This window comes from Primulina huaijiensis, chromosome 4 (assembly GCF_012295235.1).
Source record: "Primulina huaijiensis isolate GDHJ02 chromosome 4, ASM1229523v2, whole genome shotgun sequence".
Taxonomy (NCBI): domain Eukaryota; kingdom Viridiplantae; phylum Streptophyta; class Magnoliopsida; order Lamiales; family Gesneriaceae; genus Primulina; species Primulina huaijiensis.
This window is the reverse complement of record NC_133309.1, coordinates 23332916-23358761: the sequence shown is the minus strand read 5'-3', so window position 1 is coordinate 23358761 and position 25846 is coordinate 23332916. Positions and strand designations below refer to the sequence as shown.

The 25846-nt window shown below is 37.4% G+C and overlaps 4 protein-coding genes across 6 annotated transcripts; all 4 read left to right on the top strand.

The window, feature by feature from the left end:
- Positions 1–844: 844 nt before the first annotated feature.
- Positions 845–12696, top strand: LOC140975526 (uncharacterized). Of its 3 annotated transcripts, none has more exons than XM_073439272.1 (15): positions 845–3885; positions 3971–4099; positions 4191–4382; positions 4475–4518; positions 4611–4923; positions 5034–5118; positions 5221–5403; positions 6451–6546; positions 7270–7451; positions 7579–7794; positions 7931–8206; positions 9161–9308; positions 9436–9569; positions 11938–12024; positions 12108–12696. In XM_073439272.1, exons 1-15 carry the CDS (start codon positions 1141–1143, stop codon positions 12192–12194), a joined length of 4917 nt encoding a protein of 1638 aa, XP_073295373.1. In that variant the 5' UTR covers positions 845–1140; the 3' UTR covers positions 12195–12696. The 3 variants fall into 3 exon arrangements, with proteins under 3 accessions (XP_073295373.1, XP_073295371.1, XP_073295372.1); XM_073439270.1 differs by having other exon boundaries at positions 6433–6546; XM_073439271.1 differs by having other exon boundaries at positions 846–3885; positions 4623–4923; positions 6433–6546.
- Positions 12697–15168: 2472 nt separating this feature from the next.
- On the top strand, positions 15169–16206 carry LOC140974781 (LOB domain-containing protein 27-like). Its single transcript, XM_073438269.1, has one exon. It carries the CDS (start codon positions 15286–15288, stop codon positions 15898–15900), a length of 615 nt encoding a protein of 204 aa, XP_073294370.1. The 5' UTR covers positions 15169–15285; the 3' UTR covers positions 15901–16206.
- A 1656-nt stretch (positions 16207–17862) lies between these two features.
- Positions 17863–21097, top strand: LOC140975524 (probable myosin-binding protein 5). Its single transcript, XM_073439268.1, has 4 exons — positions 17863–18887; positions 18985–19851; positions 20226–20448; positions 20715–21097. Exons 1-3 carry the CDS (start codon positions 18155–18157, stop codon positions 20432–20434), a joined length of 1809 nt encoding a protein of 602 aa, XP_073295369.1. The 5' UTR covers positions 17863–18154; the 3' UTR covers positions 20435–20448; positions 20715–21097.
- Positions 21098–21802: 705 nt separating this feature from the next.
- LOC140975525 (germin-like protein 5-1) lies at positions 21803–22752 on the top strand. The gene has a single exon (XM_073439269.1). The coding sequence runs from the start codon at positions 21898–21900 to the stop codon at positions 22567–22569; it is 672 nt and encodes a 223-aa protein (XP_073295370.1). The 5' UTR covers positions 21803–21897; the 3' UTR covers positions 22570–22752.
- The last annotated feature ends 3094 nt before the right edge of the window (positions 22753–25846 follow it).

The following is a 25846-nucleotide window of genomic DNA, read 5'->3' as shown; positions in this document are numbered from 1 at the left end:
AATTAAAAAAACTTTAATTTAAGGTGTTCTATAAATATTTTTTCAAATTTAAATATTAACTTTATTATTAATTAAAAAAATGATTATTGTAAAATAAACTTCATAAATCTCCTAAATTTTTTTTTCGTGTTATGTGTTTATACTCGCATTAGTTTCACATTGATCGTTGATCAGATTGATTTTTATTTTTGATACAATTTGGATAAAATAATTATATCTATCTAAACTCACACAAGTGAAATTCTAATCCAAAAACATTTGGATATTGAGACACACTTACCACAAGACTAAGAAATTCTTGACTTAAGCGGATGTTTTGATTGTTCATATATACTTATTTTGGTAGTGATCGGACTCAACCTATCATTTAGAGAGAAGACAAATAATTATATTTTGGAGTAGGTTTTTTGTGAGACGGTTTCACGAATCTTTATCCGCGAGACGGGTCAATCCTACCGATATTCACAATAAAAAGTAATACTCTTAGCATAAAAAGTCATATTTTTTCATAGATGACCCAAATAAGAGATCCGTCTCACAAAATACGACCCGTGAGACCGTCTCACACAAGTTTTTGCCTATATTTTGAACTGATATACCTGCATTATGTTGGGTAGATACAAATCAATATTTTTGCTTATATTATGTTTTGGTGTTATGCAAAAAATAAACTTTATATTATAATTAAAACTTTAATTTAAGGTGTTTTATAATTAATTTATTGGATTTAAAACTCAACTAAATCATTAATAAAAATAAAAGAATGATTGTTATAAAAAAAAATTACAAATAAATTTGACAAATGGAATTAATTCCTCATTTTCCCATAATTGGCACAAAAATCCATCTCCCACCTTAACTGCACACTACAGAACCAACCCTCTCCTGCCTAGCCGGTTAGGTGTGTTCGTCTACATTTAAGCTTACATACTCATCTATACATACAGCTCCGCTTGTGTATATATATATATACATACAGATATCCGTCTCTTCTCCGATCGTCCTTCTCCGATGTTTCCGAGTAAGTTTCCTTCTCTCTGTACTCCACATTTGTACTTACAATCGATCAGCCCATGCGTTTATGTGCGCGGATAATTGCGAATTTATGCATGCTATTGAGTAGATTTGGGAAAATCTGATATGGTTCATAAGAAGCGTAGTATCGCTCCTCGCTCCAAGGCCTCACAGGCACAATCAGTGGCGGCGGCGGATGTCGTAGATATCGCCGCCGCCGCCGCAACTTCTGACGATCCTGCCGCTGTTGATTTTGGTGCTCCTTTACCCGACCATTCCCCAAACCCTGGCACTAGGACACAGGGAAAATCTGATACCGGGGATTTGGAAAGTGATGTCACCACTGCAAACCCTTCTTCTGCATCCTATGTTTCGATAAAGGCTGAATGCGAGCGGTCTCTAACGGCTTTGAGGAGGGGGAATCATACCAAAGCCCTGAGGTTGATGAAGGATTTGTGCTTGAAACATGAGAATTCTCCATTTTCTGCATTGATTCACCGTGTTCAGGGGACTGTGTGTCTGAAAGTGGCCTCGATTATTAATGACCCAAATGCTAAACAGCGCCACTTGAAAAACGCGATTGAGAGTGCTAGGAGGTCCGTGAGTTTGTCCCCTAATTCTATTGAGTTTGCACACTTCTATGCGAATATGTTGTATGAGGCTGCAAATGATGGGAAGGAGTACGAAGAGGTGGTGGTGGAGTGTGAGAAGGCCTTGAGTATAGAGAACCCCGTGGACCCTGCGAAAGAGAGTTTGCAGGAGGAGAATCAACAGAAAATTCCTACTGCTGAGGCTCGAGTTGCTCATGTTCAAGCTGAACTCCGATCTTTGATTCAGAAGTCAAATATTGCATCTATCTCGACTTGGATGAAGAATCTTGGCAATGGAGAGGAAAAGTTTCGGTTGATTCCGATTAGGAGGGCTACTGAGGATCCAATGGAGCTGAGATTGGTTCAGGCTAGGAGGCCAAACGAAATCAAGAAGGCGACCAAGACTCCTGAAGAACGAAGGAAAGAGATAGAAGTTAGGGTGGCTGCTGCTAGGCTTCTACAGCAGAAGTCCAATTCCACTAATTCGGGGAATGATGGGGACAGAAGTAATAACAGTAGCAAGGGGCTGGATTCTGCTCCAGGGTTGGGCCAGAGAGTAGGAGAAAGAAGGAAAAGTGGCAATGCGAGGAAGAATGCGTCTTCAGCAGAGAGAAGAGATTGGGTCCAATCGTATTGGACTTCGATGAGTTCGGATAAGAAGAAAGACATTCTCAGAATTAAAATTTCGGATTTAAAGGCACATTTCAGTTCATTAAAAGATGGTTCACCAAGTGAGCTGCTCAATAAAGTCCTATCCTTTGGGGAATTACATAAAGCGTGGAAGTTTTGGATGTGCTGTCGCTGTGACGAGAAATTTCCTGATGCTGGTTCTTTCATGCCGCATGTTGTGCAGGAGCATATGGGTAGTTTATTGCCCAAAATGCAGTCAACCATACCCCAAAGTGTGGAAAACGATTGGGCTGAAATGCTTCTTAACTGTTCTTGGAGACCTTTGGAGTTAAATGCAGCAGTTAAGATGCTTAAAAAACATTCGAAATCTGAGACAACTGAGTCTCCTGATGAGCCATTCCCCAGAAATGGCAATGATGATGCGAAAGAATCCTTTGTTGATACTTATTGCAATGAATTTGAGTGGGATTCATCACCTGGAAAGAAGAAATTGGGTGATAATTGCAATTTCAGTACTCAGGATAGCAGAGACTTTGAAGATGTTGAGTGGATGGACTGTGATGGAGATCAAAATTGTAAGGAAAGTTTACTTCATGAAAATTGGCCTTTGTCTGATGACCCTGAGCGTGCAAAGCTTCTTGATAGAATCCATACTGTTTTCAAGGCACTTATCAAGAACAAATGTCTTGCATCTAGTCACCTTAGCAAGGTCATGCACTTTGCTGTGGAGGAGCTTCAGAGTCTTGCGTGTGGGTCACAGCTTCTTAATGCCAACGTGGACCAAACGCCTGATTGCATATGTTTTTTGGGTGCTCCAGAACTTAAAAAAATTCTGACATTTTTGCAGGAAATATTTCATTCTTGTGGTTTAGGCAGATATTCTGATAAAAGTAATGCCATAGATGATTCAAACACCAAAATATGGGGAAATGACATTATGGAGAAGATATGTTTTAACCAAGATGCATCATTTTTGGTGCTTGATGAGCATTTTCTTCCATGCAATCCCAAACGCTTATCTTGTGATGATGCTGCTAACGATGATTCCAGTTCAACGGCTTCCTCGCATGTCAGCTATGCTGATGGTGTTGTACTCGATTCCGAAGCGTTGTTATCCTGGATATTTATGGGCCCTTCAAGTACTGAACAATTGACATCCTGGTCTCATGCAAGAGAAGAAAAGGCTCAGCAAGGCTCGGAAATTCTCCAGTCGCTTGAGAAGGAATCTTATCACCTGCAAGGCTTGTGCGATAGAAAACGCGAACATATAAGTTATGAGGAGGCACTACAGGCTGTGGAAGATCTCTGTTTGGAAGAGGGAAAGAAAAGAGAGCATGTGATTGATTCCGTCCATAGAAGTTATGACTCTGTCCTTAAGAAAAGGCGAGAAGAGCTCATCGAAAATGACAATGAAATCACCATAATCAGCAATAGATTTGAGTTGGACGTCATAACAAATATTCTAAAGGATGCAGAATCTCTGAATATTAACCAATTTGGCTTTGAGGAGACTTATAGTGGCGTAACATCTCATCTTTGTGACCTAGAATCTGGTGAAGAAAATGATTGGAGAACAAAAGACTACCTGCATCAGGTGGACTCTTGCATAGAAGTTGCAATACAACGACAGAAAGAGCAAGTTTCTATTGAGGTTTGGTACATTAGTCGCATTTTTATTATTTATTGTCAGTCATGTATCTGCATTTCTGGTTTATCTCACATTTTTAGTGATTCAGATAAGCAAATTAGATGCAAGAATTATGCGAATAGTTACGGGGATGCAGCAGTTGGAGGTTAAGCTTGAGTCTACTTCCACTCAAGATTTCCAATCAGTCTTAATCCCTCTGGTAAAGTCATTTATGCGGGTAAGTATCTCACGGCTTTTCGTAAAATATATATGAACTCTACTTGTGCCTTTTTATACGAGTTAGATGTTTATTATTCATCTTTTTGCAGTCTCGCTTGGAAGATATGGCAGAGAAAGATGCCACAGAAAAATCAGATGCTGCCAGAGAGGCATTTCTAGCTGAACTTGCACTGGATTCAAAGAAGGGCTTTGGTGTTCGAGTTGATGTTTTAAAAAATGTGAATGACAGGACAAAGGATAAGAAAAAGAGCAAGGAGAGCCGGAAGAACAAGGACACAAAGGTTTGAAATGAATGACTAAACCTCCTATTTATTGAACTCTAGGATACTGGCAGCTGTTTAATTGTTATTGATTCTGGTTAATGCTTCTTCAGGCTACTAATCCTGATGAACCACATGATCAGATCGCTGAAGAGATGTATACTTCTCCTTCTCCGGCAAAACATATTAAGAGCACTATTTTCTTTTGGTTCTTGAAGTTTCGTTTTCTTTATTGCTATCTTACTTCAGATTGCTTCCCAGTGGGTATCACGAGGAGGGTTCGGGGTCCGAAATTGAGGTTCATGAGATTGAAGATGCCTTGCGACTACAGGAAGAGTACAGGCGCATAATTGAACTTGAAGCTGAGGAAAGAAAGCTTGAAGAAACTTTGGAGTATCAAAGACGAATAGAAAATGAGGCAAAACAGAAGCATCTCGCGGAGCAAAATAAATTTTTTTTGAAGATATCTAAAAAGTCCGAAACAGTTCCAATTTCCTATGCTTACACAAAGAACAATAATGATGAGAAAGATGCCACTGAGCAATCGACAACTATTAGGAAGGTAAGGGTTCATTTCTCTTGGTTCCCAGTTTAAAGGTCCAAAGTTGGTTGGATTTGTTTGGAGTTAAAAATGGTGTTGATTATAAATATTTTGTTAATCTGGCTCTCTAGGAGCCTTTGATGCGGGAGGATGGGTTTACTGACATTTCTGAAGGTCTATCAAAGAACAAGGCTAATGGGGATATGCTGAAAACTGGTTGGTGTTTTGATCTTATTTTCCGAAAGTATATTAGCCCTATTATTTATGTCACTTTGGCCAAATGTTTATAAACATCCTATTGGATAATCTTACTTGCAGTCTTAGAAAATGGAGATAATCCACAGGATGGATTATTTTCTGATCGCCGGCCAGGAAGGAGAGGTAGACGGCATAAGGGCCTCGCTAAGTTGAGCGATGGAAAGCATGCACCACTGACAACAGAAATAGAAGATAATGATGTTGGTCAATCAGTGCCTGCACAAATTCTTGTTGCTGATGGTGGTAAACAGTTTTAACAAAAAGTGGTCTATTGATCTGATTACCATTCGTTACCGTCGGTGGAAATTCTATTTTTTTTATTCGTACTGCAATTCGTTCTTGTCTTTTGTGTGTGTTTGTTCTTACAGTCTGTTAGCAATTGAGTATTTACTAATCTAAAAAGCTAATGTGTAATTGTGTTATGGAGTCCCCGTGTTTTTGATCTACAGCGGGTAAAGATGGACAACAGCTGATATCTATCTTTTTGGTGCTTTTGTGCTGTTTATTTTGAAATTTTTCTTGCCTATCATGTTAAGTGTGGTGTTCTATTTTCTTCCACTGGATTATCCTTGCCTTTCCTTGCAACCCTCCTCTATAAGGAAGCAAACTGTTGGATGGTGATGAAATAAATGTTAAAAGATGAACATTTCTTGTTATAGTTGCAGTGTCTTGACAGTGTGCCATAGATGATAAGTTTGCCACAAATTTGTGGGACAATGCCTTCATTTATTTTTGCTGGACGCGTTACCTTCGTGGAGGAGGAATCAGCACGAGACAGTTATTATTGGTCTCAGTTTTATGCATTCTGTCTATTTCAACCAAGTCTTTAGGAGCATTTTTTCAAATATGAAAGAATGCCACTCTCAATTACAACAATTTAAGATATTCATATTGTTACAATTAAATATGTGGTTGCTTTATTCTGTTTAGCATGCGCTAACAAAATGATGTTGTAAATGTATTTTGCTCTAAAAATGCATTCAATAACATATTGCCATCATCATTTTATCTTTCTTTCTCTGGAAGGCTACATTTTAGATGGATTGTGGAGCTACTGTTCTTATTTGCTCATAACTTAGGTAGAAGTTGATGCAAAACCAATAGTGATTATTCAAGTTGAGGACGCTTCACACCCTCTTCCTGCATTGATTAGCTCTACTAGTACTAATCTATTTGTTATTATCTGTAATCTTTTTAGTACATTTTTGCTCTTAATTTATGCCTTTTATGGCTTAATAAACTGAATCAATTATTAGTATGGTTGAAATTTAGATAGCCCTCGTTTTGTAGAAAGTGGGGCAAAAACATTGAGACAGCTTCAGGCAGAGGATGATGATGAAGAAAGGTTTCAAGCTGACCTTGAAAAAGCTGTACTCCAAAGCCTCGGTAGGTGTCCTTTTTTGTTTGTTTTCCTTTTTTATTTATGATTCTAACTCTACTCAGGAGTTTCCAAGAATCTTCTGTTTGATCATATTTAACATAATTTTTACTTTTATTGGGTTCTTTTAGAAATATTGAGGATCATATTTTTTATGCCAAGAGGAATTATATCTAATGAAACTTTATTTTATTCCCACATATTCCCTTGGCCTTTTTCTTGCTCCAGTTTGTTGTTTGGAGTTTTTAACATCATATGCTTATTATTATATTTTGAGTTCTTATCTTTCTGCATTATGTTGTTGCATGTGTCCCTTCATCATCAGTACCATTGTTGTTGTACAACATTTATTCCTAATATACTGGTAGACGGGTGTGTGGGCTTTGTTTGAAATTAAATTCTCATTTAGAACCAAATGATTTTGAATTGTGATTGATTACACGTAGGACCAAGTCAATTTCGGCCCTCTTGTTCTTTTCGTTGAATATACTTTTAATTCTTTTGTAGTCATTATCCACCTCAAAACTATATATCTTGGTCAATTGAATGATTGAGGAAAACTATAAATTTTGGGTTGTGTGCTAGTGAATATTTGTTACTATTACCAACCCAAAATTTCTTACTTTACTGAAACCACTAATTTGTCTTCTCGATCAGTGCAAGTTAGGCAGACGAAAGTACATATTTTTGCGACTTGTGTATATACTTACATGTCCAATATCATGTGCCAGACACATTCCATGCACATAAAAAATCTCCGTCGATGTCAAGTTCACCCATGCCACAAAAGGAGCTGCTAGAAATCAGTGACAGTGAAGTTAGGGCGGATAGTGCTAGTGGAACAGATTCATATGGAACAGGGTTAACAAATGATGTTGGCGAATATAATTGCTTTCTCAATGTCATAATACAGGTTGGTATTTGAACTATGCTATTTAATTCTTCACTAAATATGTACAGTTTCCATTTGTTTGTAGTCTTCAAGGTGACAGCTTCCTTGAATCTGATGTATTGATCCCGTCTCTTTTTTTGTCAATGAGTCCTTGTGGCATCTAAGACGATTCCGAGATGAGTTTTTGCGGAGGTCATCTTCAGAACATGTTCACATTGGCGATCCTTGTGTTATTTGTGCCTTACATGTAATCTTCATTGCTTTGAGCGTGGGATCTACTGATAACAGAAGGGAAGCTGTTGCCCCTACCTCTTTAAGAGTTGCCTTGAGCAAGTTGTACCCGGAGAGCAATTTCTACCAGGAGGTGAAGCCACCTGTTGTTACTATGAACTTTTTCATTTCTGATTTTAGAGCTTTATATTTTCAATACATTTTCGTGAAACTCGAGCTCAGAAGAGCTCAGAAAGTAGTTCAAATATTCAAGTTTGTCAACGCTGCAGGGTCAGATGAATGACGCTTCTGAAGTGCTGGGTGTGATATTCAACTGTCTTCACCGATCATTCACTCATGTACCTTGTGCGTCTGATACGGAATCGGAAGATAGCAACTGCACGGGTTCTTGGGACTGTAGCCATGGCTCTTGCATTGCTCATTCAATATTTGGAATGGACATATTTGAGAGAATGAACTGTTACAGCTGTGGCTTGGAGTCCCGACATCTGAAGTACACATCTTTCTTTCATAATATCAATGCGAGTGCTCTCAGAACAATGAAGGCATGTCTTTTTAGACCTAAGTATTGTGATAATGCTTATGCTTATGGTGCTTGTGGTATGGTGAAATTAGCTTTTAAAATAATGTGTGCGATTTGAAAAGCATTGATTCATGCCATAATTATTTGGGGCGCACCTTGCACTAAAGTGCTAAGGTGACTTGGGGCCTGAGGCACAAGGCGAAGCGCACGCTTTATCGAATAAAGTGCATTTGACACAAATTTTAAAATTGACATATCTAAAGTAATTTATATTATTTAATAAATATTTTTCACAAAGATAACAAATAATATAAACAAAAATCCATTAACAGATAATGTAGTATAAATCATAACAAAAAACAACTCCAATCATCTAAAATTCATTAGTAAGTTATAAGGTCATCATAGCATATAAAAAAAAAACTTCAAAAATCTAAATCATCAAATTCATCTTCATCCTCCTCAACTGTACCATCATCATCATCTCCAGAAGCTAAAGCTCTAGAGATTGGAATGTTCGGCAGCAGAGAGGGAGATGCGGATTGCAGACGCAAAGGTAGAGACGCACAGACGCTGAAAGAATTTGAGGCAGAGGGGCAGAGCTGCAGACCCAGGAAGAATTTGAGCAAGACCGCAAGGGATATGAAACGTATGCATGCATATTGCATGGCTTTTTTAAACATTAAATAGGGACGAGCTTTGTTATTAGGCTTTAAAATTTGTGGGCTTGAATTATTTTATATTATATATGTACGCTGCAAGCGCAAATGCGCACGCCTTTCAGCAGCACCGCGCCTAGGCATTAGGCCCTCCCCTGTTTAAAGTGTTTCTCCTGGATTATTGCGCATGGGTTATTAGCCAGGCACAACGGGTGCATTTGGCTGCGCCTGTCGCATCGGCGCAGCCAGGCGCTCACCTTTTATAACTATGATTCATGCAACTCCGTGAATTAGATTGTTAATGTTTTACCCTGCAGGTTATGTGCCCAGAGAGCTCCTTTGATGAGCTTTTGAACCTTGTTGAGATGAATCACCAGTTAGCTTGTGATCCAGATGCTGGTGGTTGTGGAATGCTTAATTATATTCATCATATTCTCTCCACTCCACCACATGTTTTTACCATAGGTAACTCGCGATTTCATGCAGTAACCCTGCAGTTATTTTGTTTATTTGTCTTTTTGCATTATACTCTGTACATGCCAAAGAGTGGGCATTGCTGCTTGTAATTTTAAATGCAGTTCTTTGCCTTTAGTCCTAGGTTGGCAGAATACTTGTGAGAGTGTTGAAGATATAACAGCAACATTGGCTGCCTTATCTACTGAGACTGACATCAGTGTTTTGTACCGAGGTCTTGATCCACAAAATAGACATTCCTTGGTATCAATGGTATGCTGCTCTGAATTATTTGGAATCCCAATTTATTTCTGGCATGGTCATCTGTATATTTTGTGAGAAAGTGATAATCATGTTATTTGTTGCACCTGATATAAACATAGTATTCCAACAATCCATTCCGAGTAAGTCTGAAGTTGGTATTTTGTGATGATGCTATTAGTTCTTTTGTAGCCTACAATAGTCTTCTGTAGAGATCATGAAACAATTTTTTTTTCTTTGTCCCCATTTTTGTTTATTATGGTGGTGGATGTGTTGGGGAGGCTGATTGATAAGGCCAAGGCCGTGGTCTTGATTAGAGGGATGGAGGTGGGTAGAGATAAGGTAGAGATAACTCATATTCAGTTTGTGCACTTTTCTTTGGCAAGAAGGAGAATTATGTCAGATTTTTGGAAGCTGTGAGGGTTGAAAATCAATTGGGAAAAGAGTTTTGTTAGGTCTCCATTGTGAAGAAGAAGAAGTAGAGGAGTTAGCTCAGCAAATTGGGTGTGGTAGAGAGAAATAGCCAATTAAGTATTTTGGGGTGCCTTTAGGAGGAAATCCATTAAAAGTCTCGTTTTAGGAACCGATAATCTGTCGAAGAAGTTGGCAAGTTGTAAGAAAGCATTTTTGTCGAGGGAGGGGGGTCGACGCTGAATGTTTTGCCGATGCATTTCATGTCTCTTTTTAGGGTATCGAAGGCATAATGGAGGCGATGGAAAAGATTATGAGAGATTTTTTCGGGATGAAGCTGATGGTGAATCACACGGTCATTTGTTTGCCTGAGATCAGGTGTGCAAACCCAAAAATTGAGGGGGGTTGGGTATTGGAAATATTTGTTTGAGGAATAAGGCTATGTTGGGGAAATGGTGGTGGAGATTTTACGCAGAAGACGGGACATGGAAAAAGATTATACAGAGTAAATACGGGTTACAAGTTAATGGATGAGATGTGAGTTTAGCAAGAAACGTGACAATCAGATGCCTATAGAATTTATAGATCTTACCCGAGTTTTCATCAATTAGTGAGGACATTGATTATAGGAAGTACCAAGGTCAGGTTTTGGGAGGATATGTGGTGGGGCGATTATTCCTTTCGGGATCTTTATCCGTCTTTATTTCAGCTTTCTTCGGTTCATAATATGCCTATATCTCATTTTGCTTTATTTGATAATTCGTCCTCTTCCCCATCATGGGACTTGCATTTTCGTAGGGTTTTGAGGGATGAGAAGTTGTGTGAGTTGAGTGCGTTATTAGGAGAGTTAGATAGGATCAGGTTGATTGAAGGGGTAGATGATGTCCGAGTATGGGGTGGGGATCCGTCAAGTCTTTTTTCTGTCAAATCTTTATTTGAGTCTTTATTTTACGAGCGGTAATTTTCTGCTTTTCCATTTTATAATGTTATTTGGAAAGCTCTGGTTCCAACAAAGATTCAAGTATTCTCGTGGACAATGGTTCTGGGTAAGTTGTTTACCTTGGAAATGATGCAAAAAAGATGAGCCTCATGTGCTTTGTGCCCAAATTGGTGTGTGTTGTGTTGTAATGACAAGGAGACGCAAAATCATATGTTGATTCATTGTACATTCATGAGTGGGTTGTGGGTGAGAGCTTTAGTAGAACTGAGATTGGTTTGGATGGTGCCGAAATCAACGCAAGATTTATTTGATACAGATTTTCTGATTTTGGACTCTTTCTTGGCAAGAGAGGCAAAAGTTTTTGGAAAGTGGTCTATGCGGATAGGGAGAAATAGAAGAATTTTTGACAACATTGAAAATACGAGGAAAAGTGTTGGGAAAAGATTAAGATCAAAATATCTACTTGGATTGGATCTCATGCATACTTTCAAAACGTCTCAATATCAATATTATTGAGAGATTAAGCTCTTGTGTAATTGATAGGGCTAGGGTGTCTAGTATTTTGTCGTGAGTGGATTATTAGTCCGTTTATTGTAATTAAAAGCTATCAAGTATTTAATAAAATATCGTTTCTTAAAAAAAAACGATGTTACTTCATATTACTTTGTGCATTAGCCCATAAAAAAATGTTTGTATTCATTTTTTTTAATTGGCTGTTGAACCGAAATCTTACTTTATTTAATCTATAAAATCAATGGTTGTAGTCGATCCAAGCCATGTTTTTCACTTGTTGAACCAGCTGTCCTTTTTAGCATTTCCTACAATTCGTGTTCTTCAGTTGATTTTTAATTGATGTGAATGCATGGTTTCAGTTTTTTCAACATATTTTTTCCCCACAAAAACAAAGATCTTGATTTCATATCGAACAAATTTGAGTGCTTGACTTCCAGCGAGGATGCCAATTTACCTAGTTTGTTTGTGTTGCTTTGGGTCTCCTTTTTAAAGGTTTACTAATTCTGGGACTTTTAGGTTTGTTACTATGGGCAACACTATCACTGTTTTGCCTACAGCCGTGATCAAGAACAGTGGGTAATGTATGATGACAAAACTGTGAAGGTAAAATTTCCTAATCTGTTGAATCTCCTGATATAAATAACATATATTTTTGAATGCGTTCTTCGTCTGTGATTTGTAACTAGGTTGTTGGTGGCTGGAATGATGTTCTTACAATGTGTGAAAGAGGCCACCTCCAACCCCAAGTCCTCTTGTTTGAAGCTGTAAACTAACATGGATTCAATATGCTCCTTTACATTCTGAAGATATGAGGTTAGCTACCGTTCGATTTTGGATATAATGATGTATTCAATCTCATCTTGAACGGGCTTTTGAGCTAACTGATACAAAGCCCAGAACTGTATTATAGAATACTGGAGGCTTCCATTATACAGCGAAGTGAAGAAATTCAAAAATTTTTCTGTGAAAATACGAAAATCTGTGCTCATCATGATGCTCAACGATGATCCCAATTTGCTGATATGGATAATGTCTCATGAATCTGTCATCCGGTTCTTGTTGAAGTGGAGAGCACGGGTCAAGAACAACGGACCTACTCGGAATGGTAAAATAAACTCTATCCGGTGGGCGATTCTCGACGGTGACCTTTGCCATCTCTTTCTACAAATATCACGATTCTGGACGCAATTCTTGTACTTAGCTCCAGATATCCAACTATTTACCGATACAAAGTTGTGAATAGACAAGACTTTGGCCACTTCGAATCTGTTTCCTGCTCACCTGAGTACAATGATTCCCTTCTCATATTTTGAGAAATTTTTTTGCACAGGCCATTTTCAAGAATTTCTGCTTGTCGTCATAAAGACACTATTATTGGCAGAATTAGAGACTCTTTGCAAGAGCTTCGAGTTTTTTTAAGCAATTTTTTTAGACATTATAAAGAAGTAGTTGAGGAAAAAAAAAGTATTTGGAAATAAAAATTTAAATCTAATACAGGCTAAAGTTGAGTTTTGTTTAGACAAAAAAAATGTTTCAAAACGTTAATTTTTAGTAAAATGATAAATTTTTTAACTCATAAAACATTTATTTTTTTAATTATCTAAGTTTTAAAAATATGTCGTCGTTTAACAACGGTATAACGACATAATAAAAAAATTGTTAATATTGAGTTAGAGTTTAGAAAGGTATGAATAAACTCTTTAAAAGATTTTGTGATTAAAAGAGATATAATAATAGTTGGTTTTTGAAATGTTAAAAAATGAATCGAACAATGAGAAATTAAATCGAATTTAGTTTTAAAACCAAACAGACGAAATTCAAAATAATCAATCTAAAAAATCGGTTAAAAATTTTGAATAACATTTAAACAGTATGAAAGTTTAAATAATAAGAATTGTTTGGTTGTTTTATCAAACACTTTGTATTCAATTTTTATTATTTGAAAAACACATAAAATGCTTCCATAATGCCTATAAAAAACAGTAGCAAAAGTAAGTAAATGCAATAAATAAATATGCACGAATTTTTTTATGAATGTTCGAAGATTAACAATTCTTACGTCACCTCTTCTTCTTCTTGGAATGATTCACTAGAAGACTTTAATTTATGCAACCTTTTGTACAAATCCTTTTCGACTTTGGAATTATCAATTGCCTAATCGAAACTTCTAACACACTATCGATTGTTGGCCACAGCTTCACAATCTGCATAATGTTTAACGTCTTTTATGTCAAGACTATAAACACAATTTTTAATATCTTTTTGTGAAGACTCTCACTCAACTAAACTTTGCAGTCCATCTTTATTGTATATAGGAGTGATTGTCTATGTTAGGAAATTAATCCATTACAGTGTCACTCAAATGTATCCTCAATGGAAAAGGCTTGTATTTGATTTTCAAGATGTTGTGTATATACCCTCCAAGAGCGATATATACGTTTGACACGATAATATGACCGTTGGAAAATGTTCTGTACTGTTTCTGACATTGCAACAATCATATTTGACTTTCTAGCAGATTGTTGGTGTGTTCCGATTTCAGAAACAAAATAGTTGAATGAGCAAAATAGTTGAATGAACAAAACAGTTGAATGAGCAAAACGGTTAAGTGGATGAGCAAAACGGTTGGGTAAAACATGGTCTGGTCAGGTGAATATAGCTCTTCATTCGTTGATTTCTAGGCAAAGTGATAAACATAAAAGTTTTAGCCTTTTTTCTTACCTTTCCACATAATAAGAATCGCTCAATTTCAAGTTTATATGAGAGAGATATGCTTGAAATACTTGACTGTGTATATTCTTGAACTCTTTCTACAACTTGAACATTATCAACAATTTCATCGTGAATTATCAGCTTCTTAAGCTTCGATTCCGACTTCAACATTTGAAGATCATGATTTGTAAATAATTGTATTATCTTTTCCACGCATACTGAATCGTTCCATTACAATAATTTAGCTGAGAGATATCGGCAAAATATTAGAGCTGGTCTATCGAACCATCTGGATTGAGGATGTTTGGCTAGTCGGATCTTATGATCGCTATTTCGCCTTGATAAAATCCAATTTCACTCGACCTATCTCAAATATGATTTCTAGATAATCGAGTTTAATTTCCAACCGTTTTGGATGCTAGTCATTTGGAATATTGTCTTGTGAAATATCATCAAAATACGTGAGGAAAATTGAGATATCTTCCAACTATACATTTGAGTAAAAATATTAGAAACACAACAAGTTTTGATAGCATCAAAATCAAAATTGATAGTGTTTTCGAAATCCAACAAAAACCGTTCTAAATTCTATCACTTTAACTAAAATAAATCACACTAACTAATAAACAATTAACATTTAAAATTAAAAAAAATACTAAACTTGCACCAAGTGATGAATGGTCAAGAAGTTTAGACTCTTCCTCTTTTCTCGCAAGAAACCTTGAAGAGATTGCCGAGGTAACAACACTTGTCCCCAACGGTCACACTTTCAAAGAAACCATCTCCAACATTTTCGCACCTCTATTTATCCTATATTTTACTTATTCAAACTCTTCCTTATGAAAATTTCTACAATGGATCAATTTTTTTTAATCTCCACTAATTTTAACCAATAGATTTGATCTTACATTAAAATTGAAGATGATAAATGGATCGAGTCTATTGTTCCCATTCCACAATAGAATTCCCATTTCTATCTTTTAAACACATAAATCTCTATACTTACCAATTTCTTTTTTTCCCTTTCTAAATCTATTTTCTTGTTCTTCACAAACATAGATTCAATCACATTAAACTACAAGGGAAAAAAATCCCATTTATGCACACATTCATTCTTGAATTCATAGATTCTTGAATGCCACCTCTACAAAAATGACAGTAAAGAGTGGCTCCGGCCAGGCATGCGCCGCGTGCAAGTACCAAAGACGAAGGTGTACCTCCGAATGCGTCCTCGCCCCGTTTTTCCCCGCCGATCAGCCAAAGATATTCCAAAACGTGCACCGGTTGTTCGGGGTGAAGAACATCGTCAACACGTTGAGAGAACTCGACCCGGATCAGAAAGCCATCGCCATGAAGTCCATGAAATTCCAGGCCACCATGCGCGATAAATACCCCGTTTACGGGTGCTTGGTGGAGATACAACAGCTTTCATATCAGATTCAGCTCGCCGAGGAGGAACTTCAGGCAGTTCTGCAGCAACTGGCCTATTATCGACAGAATCATCAGCAAGAGATGTCACCAACAAATGACTACCTGTCGCAGTTGCAGTTAGGGGTCGCACCGCCTGCCGAAAATTCCGCAATGCCGGTTTTACGGCAGGAAATTATCCCGGCCGACTACGGTCATGTGAGGGCATCACTGCCTGTCGCATCGTATTCGAACGCCGATTATTTAGATTGCAGGGACAATAATGGTTTGTGGATTCAGCAGCAATTTGGTAATGTTGAAAATGAGAATGCAGATCAATGGTCATGCAACCACAGTTGAATGAATGAAGTATGATTCTAGGTATCCTAATAACACACACACAGTACACACTCCATGCATAATTAAATTAAATTATAAAGTTACAATAAATGGTTAGAAACAATTTTTTAAAAAAGAAAATGTCAAATTAATTTGGTTCATCAAGTTTTTTATTTACTCGAATTCTTGATTAGAATAACTAAGAAAATTCAATTCAATAATGCTAGAAGAAGTTGATCAAATGGTTGAGAATCGACAGAAGAATTGTGGAGCCAAGAATGAACATATATGTAATCAAAATGGCAGTGTATTTTCCTCGACGAGCTTCGATTTATATATAGCGATCCATTTAATAGTATTTTATGGTTTCATCCATTATGACATTTACTTTATCTGTATATACATGTAAGCTGCATAAATTAAGTCTTTGGATATGCTATAAATAAGTACCATGATGTCAACGAGTCTAGTGGATCGTGTAATTTATTAGGAAGTGTATTGTATTTATAAATATATTTTTAGTCAATTCAACCGCCTAAAACAAGGATAAATGTTGCTCGAGCTTGAGACAATCATCTGTGATGTAAACGTCACGTTTCAAAATGTAACCAAATTAATTTAGGTAAAATCAATCATTCTCATTATATAAAAAACTCCATCACTGAAATTAAAACATTTAATTATTAAGTTATAAATTTTAAAATTGATTATATATGAAAATTAATAATGAATATATAGCCAAATATAGGAGGCGCCCAGTGAATGTGATACTACCCCATCAACTGAAAAAATAAATATACGGGGAATAGTTTTCTAGATTAAAACTGTGAATAAGGTAATTAATAATTGAGGAAGTTTTAAAAAATCACACATTTTTATTAATTAGGAAGAGTATAGAGATTTTGATGGCTAATTAATTAATATATGATTGGATAAAATTAAATTAACTCACGGTGTAATAAAGGTAATAAAAAATCTGAATGGCATAGGACTTTACAAAAAAATAATTAGATATTTTCAATAAATCTCCAACATCATAGTTGTATTTGTGTTCAGTTACTGTCATATTAATTTTTTTTGCCGTCCATGATTCGCAAAAAAATATTTCTGCAATCACTAGCCCATACTTATTTTCTAGGATGAAATTTAATACAAAATATTGAAAATATTATATCAATATATGATATTTGACTACAAGTTGTTTCAGATTTGACATTAATATATGATTTTTGAGTACTTGAACATGTATAACAAATATTAGTATTAATAACACGTATTTTCTTGGATGAAAATCTGTGCAAAACATTAAAAATATGATACTAATATATGTTATTCGATTACGAGATGTTTCAGATCTGCTACTAATATTTGATTTTTGAGTATCCAAACATATATAACAAGTATTTGTATTAACGACTCGTCTTTTTTAGATTAAAATCAGTAAAAAAAATATTTAAAATGCGCTACTAATATATGATACTTCAATATCAACTCTTTCAGATTTGATACTAATATATGATATTTGAGAACACATACAAGTGTAGTAAATATTGATATTAATATAGTTGTTTCAATTTTACTCAAAATTTTATCTTTTGTACCAGATATGAAACACATAACACTCAAATATCATATATTATTTCATATTTGCAATGTTTTGTATCGAATTTAATCCGAAAAATACATATGAGTCCAAAAAATACCGAAACATTTTTCGTGTGAATCGAAGACTGCGTGAAAGTTTTTAGTTTGACATAGATTTAACACAAATAGGATTCAAAAGCAAGTCTCTCAAATATTGGTGAAGTAGTAAAAGTATACTTCTTAGGCATTTGAGAATGAAGAATTCTTTTTTTATAAAAATAATATATATTATGACCATCATTCAATTTTCACAACGGTGAACCGTTAATTGAGGAGGCAATTCCTACTTTACAAATCGAACTTGTGAAATTTGTTTACCACAAATATCTCAAAAACCAACAAAATTTTGGCAACCTCTGAATCTAACAACCTGTTTGCCACTCTTCCTCGTACAGGCAAAGGTGCCACAAAGAGGAAAACTAACGAAGAGACACAAAAAGGAAACAGATCATGATCTGGGATTCACCTGTTCTTGCCATGATCATGATCTATTCCATTAGTCGTCCATTCGGTTCTGAAACTTCTGATTGATTCCTTCCATAGCAAGAACCATTCTGATCAATCGTGTCTGTGATAATCTGTGTCACATTCTTGGATTCTGAGGTTTTCTTGGTTCATAGGAAGCTTCGAAATGCCGGTGGGATCGTTCAAATGTTTCGTGGAGCAGAAGCTCGGGAAATTCCCGCATTTCTTGATATATGCGATTCTCGAATGGGTGATGATAATATTGCTTTTCGTCGATGGCTTTCTCGCCTTTGTTTCGAATGAATTCGCCAAGTACTTTGAGCTGAGAATCCCATGCTTACTTTGCACGAGAATAGATCATCTTCTCGCACACAGGAACTCCAACTTTTACTACAACGATTCCATCTGTGAGCTTCACAAGAAAGAAATCTCGTCTCTCGCGTATTGCCATGTCCACAAGAAGCTATCCGATTTGCGTACCATGTGTGAGGGGTGCCTTCTGTCTTTCGCCACGGAGAAAGATTCCGACTGTGATAAGTACAAGTCCCTTGTTGGGATTCTGCACAAGGATATCGATTGCTTTGTGGAGGATAACCAGAAGTTGCTGATGAATTTGGGAAATGGCGATGATGGTAAAGAGATATCAGATGAAAAGAGTGGTGCACACTTGTGTTCTTGTTGTGGTGAGGCTCTGAAACCGAGATCTTCCTCGAAATATGGACGGAGTTTGTCTATGAATGCTCCGGCCCCATCCCCTCGAGCACCCTTGCTGGCGAGGAGAAATGAGGAGGGGCGTAGCATATTGTTACCACACGTTAAGTACACTGAGCTGAAGTTTATGTCAGATGCTGAGCAGGAGCTCTCTGAGTATGAAGATGCTCCAAATGGAGAGAATCGAGGTGAAACATTTTTCTTACATTTTCTTTAACTTGTCTATGTCTGTAATAGGATCTTCAAGTGTTTGATGCTTAATTGTTTTCTTGTGTTCTATAATAGGAAGAGATGATGTAAAGTCGGCTTCGGTGCCATTGCTACCAGATTCAGAGGAAATAACTGAAGATTCTTGCAGAACCCCTAGTTTTGCCAGAGGGACCAGATTTTTTGGTATCCCGTTGTCAGATTCAGCTCAAGCTAGTCCTAGATGGGGCTACAAGGTTGGTCGAAAACTACCAAACATCGATTGTGTTCCTGAACCCAGTGATGCAAATTCATTCAATGAACTAGATGGAGACATCTTGAACCTGTTGAAAAGACAGGTTCGTTTAGACCGCAAATCCTTGATAGCTCTATACATGGAGTTGGATGAAGAAAGAAGTGCTTCTGCAGTTGCAGCCAATAATGCCATGGCCATGATAACTCGTCTGCAAGCCGAGAAAGCAGCTGTGCAAATGGAGGCCGAGCAATATCAGAGAATGATGGAAGAACAGGCGGAATACGATCAAGACGCTCTGCCAGTGATGAAAGACATGCTTTTGAAGAGGGAGGAAGATATAAAGGCTTTGGAGTCGGAACTGGACACGTACAAAGAAAAGTATGGGCTTATCAAGAAAGTAGGAAGTGATATATGTGAAATTGATGCTGATGAAGATTATCAAGATATGAAGTCTCAGTCCTTGTCATCCTATGGTGAGAGATCAGATTGTGGGAGCTCAAATGGAGCCGATCGAAATGAAAATGAACGTCCCAATAATTCGATGGAGGATGGGGGAGGGAGTCCAAACGAATCGTCTTTGGATTTCGAGGGCGAGAGATCTTATCTTCTTGGTCTATTGACAGATCTTGAGAGAAAGATCAATTCACCTTCAGATGAACTATGCAATTCCTCTGAGAGCGTCGCAATCAGTAATGAAGATGGATGCAAAGGTATCGAATGTCTAGTTTGGATTATCATAATCTAGTATTATATAATGATAACATTGATCATTATTGGATCTTGTAGGACATAAATAGGAGTCATAAAAATCTTGCATGAGTTAACAACAATTCAATGGAAACTGTGTTGTAGGAAAAACCATTTTGTAGATATGAATAACTCTAAAAGCGAACGACGATATAGTACTCTTCGAGTTTGTATATATAATTGGTGATCTCAGACCTAACGAATGATTCGTCAGGTGTAGCATAGAAAAAATAATGATGCACATCCTTTCTTCAGTCCTTTTACTGTTATTGCTCCTGAATTTTTCCCATTCTCTTCTTCTGAACTTAGATATTTATCCTTTTATGTGTGATCATAGGAAAAGAGCAAAAGGGTAGCCTTAAAAGAGAGGTATCTCTAATAAGGGAGAGATTGAGGACCATTGAAGCAGACAGTGGATTTTTAAAGCATGCGGCCATGACGCTGCAACGAGGAAGCGAAGGAACTAAACTCTTGACTGAAATAGCTCAACATCTCCGGCAGATTAGGGACTCAACCAAATCTTTAGCAGAGGATTCAGAAGCTTGAAACTTATCCTTCAGGTGAGATTTCAAAGTACTCTACTTGGCACACCCCAAGTCGAGTGCCTACAGATAGAACAACTAAAACAATTATTTTCATGTTGCTAAGGCCTTTAGTTCTAAGGGCATGACTCGTGTTTACTCGGAATTTCACTTTGTTTCCCTCGCTGAGGGTGACTTGAAAACCTTTAATAAATAATAAACTAGTTAAAAGAGTGCAAGACCAGGAAAATTTTCTTGAAATTCAGTGAAATCTGACCTGTTCCCCCTATTTCTTTTGCTTGCAGTGTTCTTTTTTGTTCTCTTCTCCATTCTTCTCTCCACAAGTTAGGATATAGAAACCTGTACATGTATTAAGCATTGGGATCGCATGTCACGCCGACGAGCCCGTTGAACGCGAAAGCCCTGAGGCCTGGCTTCTCTTCTTTATGAGCTCCTGGTTCTCTTGTATCTTGATTGCATGTGGGAAAGTTCTTGAAAAGGCAGTTTTTTTAATCATTAACTATGTACAAGTACTTACACAATCAGCAACACTAGAGATTACTACAGATCTTGCACTTGGAGAGTAAATTCATGCTTTTTTTTTTTGTTTGTTTTAGGACAATTTGTGCAACTGTATTAATAAGAATGTAAACTATTCGAGCTTTTCTTACAACACTTCACATTCACGACTAAAATTTATTGACCAATTCGTTGACAATTCGACTTCATTTTGATTAAACTTGTACATAATATTGATACAATATTCTATTAAGTGGAAACTATAGAAAATAAATTTTAAAAGATAATATGTATATGATTTTTTGTAGCAGAGAAATTTTCTCCTACGTTTAGACTTTAGCATGATAATTTACCAAACCAAACCAAACCAAACCAAACCATAATTTATTTTGGTAAAAATTTATGTGAGACGGTATCACGGGTCGTATTTTGTGAGACGAATCTCTTATTTGAGTCATCGATGAAAAAGTATTACTTTTTATGCTAAGAGTATTACTTTTTATTGTGAATATCAGTAGGGTTGACCCGTCTCACAGATAAAGATTCGTGAGACCGTTTCACAAGAGACCTACTCATTTATTTTTATTTTTTTAAAAAAAAATTAGATGTGGTGGAGAGAATGAAATAAAAAATGGATCATTATGTGTAAATTATTACATCCACTTTTGTGAAATTATTAATAAATACGACTTTAAATATCAAGACAAATTCAAATTTTCAGAAATTTAAGACAAGAAGAGGCCAAACCATTTTTTAAATATTACAACTTACAAGTCTTTGTTAATATATAATTAATGTAATTAGTTAAACAACTAATCCCAAACCACTTCCCCACTCTTGTCATTACTCAAAAGCCAAAAAATCTATAAAATAATATTACCTCAAAATTTAATTTATTTTAATATCTTCCAATAAAAACCAATTAACCCACAATCCAACAGGCAATAATCCTTCAAATAAGCTGCTTTAATGGCTTCTTTAATTGGAAAATATTCACCATTGAATGGCATGTTCTTAACAATTTTGCTGCTCACACCATTTCCTTCTCACTCAGCTGATCCTGATCTTTTACAAGATTTCTGCGTCGCGGATTTATCAGGCAGCATAGCACTGAATGGTTTTCCCTGTAAACCGGCATCAAACGTTACGTCCGAAGATTTTTTCTTCGACGGGTTTGTCCAAGAAGGTGACACAAACAACACCTTCGGGAGCCTTCCCACTCAGGGCAATGTTTTGGCATTTCCAGGCTTGAATACCATGGGAATTTCTATGAACCGGGTGGATTTCGCTCCTGGAGGGTTGAATCCTCCTCATTCACACCCTCGTGCAACGGAATCAGGTGTGGTTATCCAGGGAAAACTTCTCGTGGGGTTTGTAACAACTGGAAATGTTTTTCACTCGAAGATCTTGGGCCCTGGACAGATGTTTGTGATTCCCAGGGGACTGGTGCATTTCCAGATTAATGTTGGAGACCAAAAGGCCCTGATTTTCACTGCTTTCAACAGCCAGTTGCCTGGCACGGTTATCGTTCCGTTGAATCTGTTTGCTTCGACGCCGGCTGTTCCTGATTATGTTTTGAGCAAAGCTTTCCAGGTTGGAAGTGAAGTCATCGATGAGATCAAGTCCAAGTTTGCTGCTTAGATTATTTTTTCTTCCGTTTCTTTACTTTTTAAATAAAAAATTTGAGTTTCTGTACGTAGCCATTGTTTTAGCCAAAATAAATCTCCCCCACTTTGTTTTTGTTTCTTTTTTCTATGCATCTTGTTTGTAATTTGATGAATCTGAACAAGAAAAGAGTGATGGTAATGAGTTCGATTCCTCGTATCAACATTTTTTCGGACAAGTCTGTCGTACAAGATTTGTGTAGTTTACTTACCTGACTAGCGTGGTTTATAGACTACTGCTTTAGCCCTATGATTTATCCGGTACATACCCAAGGATAGTGTTTATATTGTCCCATGACAGTAACACTAATTTGTTTAGACGCATGTTGTTCTTAATCAATTAATGAATTAGGTTTGATGAGATACATTACCCTTACGTATTAAAAAATTCAACTAGAAAATCCTAAAATTTTCCAATTTTTTATTCGTTGTAATAAATTTTTCAAAATTTTAAATTATAATCAAAGATAGAAAATGACACAAAACTAATCCTAGCAAGAATCTTGAAATCTGCGATTGACAATGTCTTTTAATCTTTCTTTCAAGTTATTTTAAGTCAACTTTTAAGGTACCAAATATCAACTCTTTACCAACTTAATTAATATGTCCATATTGTGTCATCGGCAAATTTTTTTATAGGTTTTTTTTGTTAGATTGTCTCACATATATGTATTAATGATACATGTAATATTTTTGACATTAAAAATAATATCTTTTCATAAGTTAGATCGAGTTAAAAAATTTTCTGTGAATCAGTAAGTTTTTGCGGTAATAGAATCACCTAAAGAAAACCAAAAATGGAGGCCAAGATGATCTCCTTCTTCATCATGATACTCTTCCATCTACTCTTGCTCCCAATTCTAGGGCATTCTGCAGAAAAAAAATGTCGTTATAACGGAAGTGATACCCCCATAAGGATCCGGGTCGAGTCGTTGCCATAAGGATCCGGGTCGATTGACGACCCAGACACTATCAAGAGCCCGAGCACTACATGTTTCCCAAGAATTCTTCGAACAGCCCGGTCTCCCGTGCAATCATCGCCCGAGCTCTCATATAAGTACCCGGGTAATCAATTGCCCGAGCCACCTCGAGAATTGAACCATACTCAAGTATGATTGATACAGGACGTCTAATCTGTCAGAACAACTTGGGTTTGGAGTGTCCTAGAAGTCATCAGAAGATAGGGTATGGGCAGCCGACCTACCATACTTAGTAGGTAGCACTGGAATCAAGGTACCTACCCCATTTTCTCCTATAAATAGCAGGTATCCTTCTCATTTACTGGGTCTGAAATCTTTGAACTCTCAAGCATTATACATATTTTCTCCCAAATATTGCTTGTGTTCATCTTCAACCTGCTGACTTAAGCATCGGAGTGGCCACGCCGGATACCCCTCCGGCGCCCATTCACGAGTTTCTTTCATTGTTTGCAGGTGCTATTGAAGCCATTACCTTCACTCAAATTCCCTAAAAACTATAAATTATTGATTTGACCCGTTGGAGCTCCTTACCCGGCTCATCCATTTCAACGAAGTCACATCATTGGCGCCGTCTGTGGGAAACTTGAGATTAAGGCGTTGATATGGCTCATACTCGAAGAACTAACCAAGAAAATTCCCGGGCTCATGGGGATAATGCGCGTACTTCGGGGCAAGGTGAGGGTGTTCCTCCCACGGGACCCAATCTTATTACCATGACCCCGGAGGAGTTGGCAAGAATAATCTCCGAAGCGGTGGAGAAGGCTGTGGCCAGGAGAGAAACTTCTCGTCAAGTTACACCACCCGGAGATGTGCAAATCAATGAGCAGGAGCAAGAGCAAGAGTTGAGGGAGGAGGAAGTGAGAGGAGAGGATGAGGAGTCTAGTGCTGGATCCAAATCACCTACCGTGGCTGAGGAGTTGTTGGAGTTAAGACAGAAAATGAAAGTTCTGGAAGGGCAGTTGGAGAGTCGTAGCATTTCTCGAGCTACTGCTAAGGGTTGCCCATTTACCGATATCATTGTCCGGGAACCTCTTCCCGGGAACTTCAAATCCGCCAAAGTAAAAGATTACGATGGCAATGCGGATCCTGAGGAGCACCTAGCCAGGTTTGAAAACATGGCCATGTTACACTGTTACACAGATCGAATCAAGTGTAAAGTGTTCCTCACCACCTTGGTGGATTCAGCTCAAAGGTGGTTTGAGGGACTGTCCCCTCAGAGTATTAATTCATTTAAAGACTTCCAGAAGGTGTTCCTACACCACTTCAGTAGCAGCAAGAAATACAAGAAGACCGCTTTTAGTCTTTTTGAAGTCAAATAGAACCTGGATGAAAGTTTGAGGGCTTATATTAAAAGATTTAATAGAGTGGCTTTGGATGTACCTACTTGCGCTACTGAAACAAAAACTACGGCATTCACACAAGGCTTGAGGGAGGGTGAATTTTTCAAGTCGTTGACCAAAAAAGTGCCCGGGGATTTCGAAGACTTATTATCCCGGGCAGAAAAATACAACAACATGGAGGAAGCCCAGAAGCAGAAGAGGGAAGCTGTAAGAAAAGAAAGAGGAGACCGGGTAGCTAAGCCCGAGGAGAAAGGGCAGAGAAGGAATAATCCAGGACACTTCTCTCACCACGTGCCTCTTAAAATTACCCGGGACAGAGAGGTTCAGGAATGCAGTAGGGATCTGGACCCGGACCATCAATTATCCCGACCTGAGAAAAGAGGATTTTGTACTCTTCATAAGGTGTGTTATCACAACACCGAAGATTGCAAAACATTGAGGGGAAACTATTCCTTCCATTCTGCCCCAGAGCAAAGTCAAGCCCATAAGAGGCCGAGATTGCCATGGACATCTTCACAGCCAAGGCCCAACGCTCGGGGAGGAAGTATGATGAATGTACCGAGGGGAGAGCCCGTTAGGAGAAGAGAGCCCGATCTTGAGACGAAAAAGAAGTCACCCCCTGCTACAGGATTGATAAAAATGATATCAGGAGGCTCCACTGATGGAGACTCCAACCGGGCGAGGAAGTCGAGGAGTAGGAGGGAATGTATGGAGGTAGATGGAATGAGAAGGAGTGAAGCGGTCATCAGTTTTGGCCCAGAGGATTTGAAGGGAGTGAACTTACCCCACAATGATGCCCTAGTTATCCAAGCCCGAGTGGCCAATTATGACATTCTGAGAGTCTTTGTTGACTCGGGAAGCTCTGTGAATGTAATTTTTAAAGATGCTTTTGTGCAGATGGATTTGCAGGGCTACCATTTGGAAACCGTGGAAA

What these genes read in the sequence shown, in the direction of transcription:
- LOC140975526 (XM_073439270.1), top strand. Translation starts at nt 1,141, where the DNA reads ATGGTTCATAAGAAGCGTAGTATCGCTCCTCGCTCCAAGGCCTCACAG. An exon ending in GGAAGAACAAGGACACAAAG is followed by an intron (nt 4,383 to 4,474) that starts GTTTGAAATGAA and finishes ATGCTTCTTCAG; the next exon opens with GCTACTAATCCTGATGAACC. An exon ending in TGGGGATATGCTGAAAACTG is followed by an intron (nt 5,119 to 5,220) that starts GTTGGTGTTTTG and finishes TCTTACTTGCAG; the next exon opens with TCTTAGAAAATGGAGATAAT.
- LOC140974781 (XM_073438269.1), top strand. Translation starts at nt 15,286, where the DNA reads ATGACAGTAAAGAGTGGCTCCGGCCAGGCATGCGCCGCGTGCAAGTAC.
- LOC140975524 (XM_073439268.1), top strand. Translation starts at nt 18,155, where the DNA reads ATGCCGGTGGGATCGTTCAAATGTTTCGTGGAGCAGAAGCTCGGGAAA. An exon ending in TCCAAATGGAGAGAATCGAG is followed by an intron (nt 18,888 to 18,984) that starts GTGAAACATTTT and finishes GTTCTATAATAG; the next exon opens with GAAGAGATGATGTAAAGTCG. An exon ending in TAATGAAGATGGATGCAAAG is followed by an intron (nt 19,852 to 20,225) that starts GTATCGAATGTC and finishes GTGTGATCATAG; the next exon opens with GAAAAGAGCAAAAGGGTAGC.
- LOC140975525 (XM_073439269.1), top strand. Translation starts at nt 21,898, where the DNA reads ATGGCTTCTTTAATTGGAAAATATTCACCATTGAATGGCATGTTCTTA.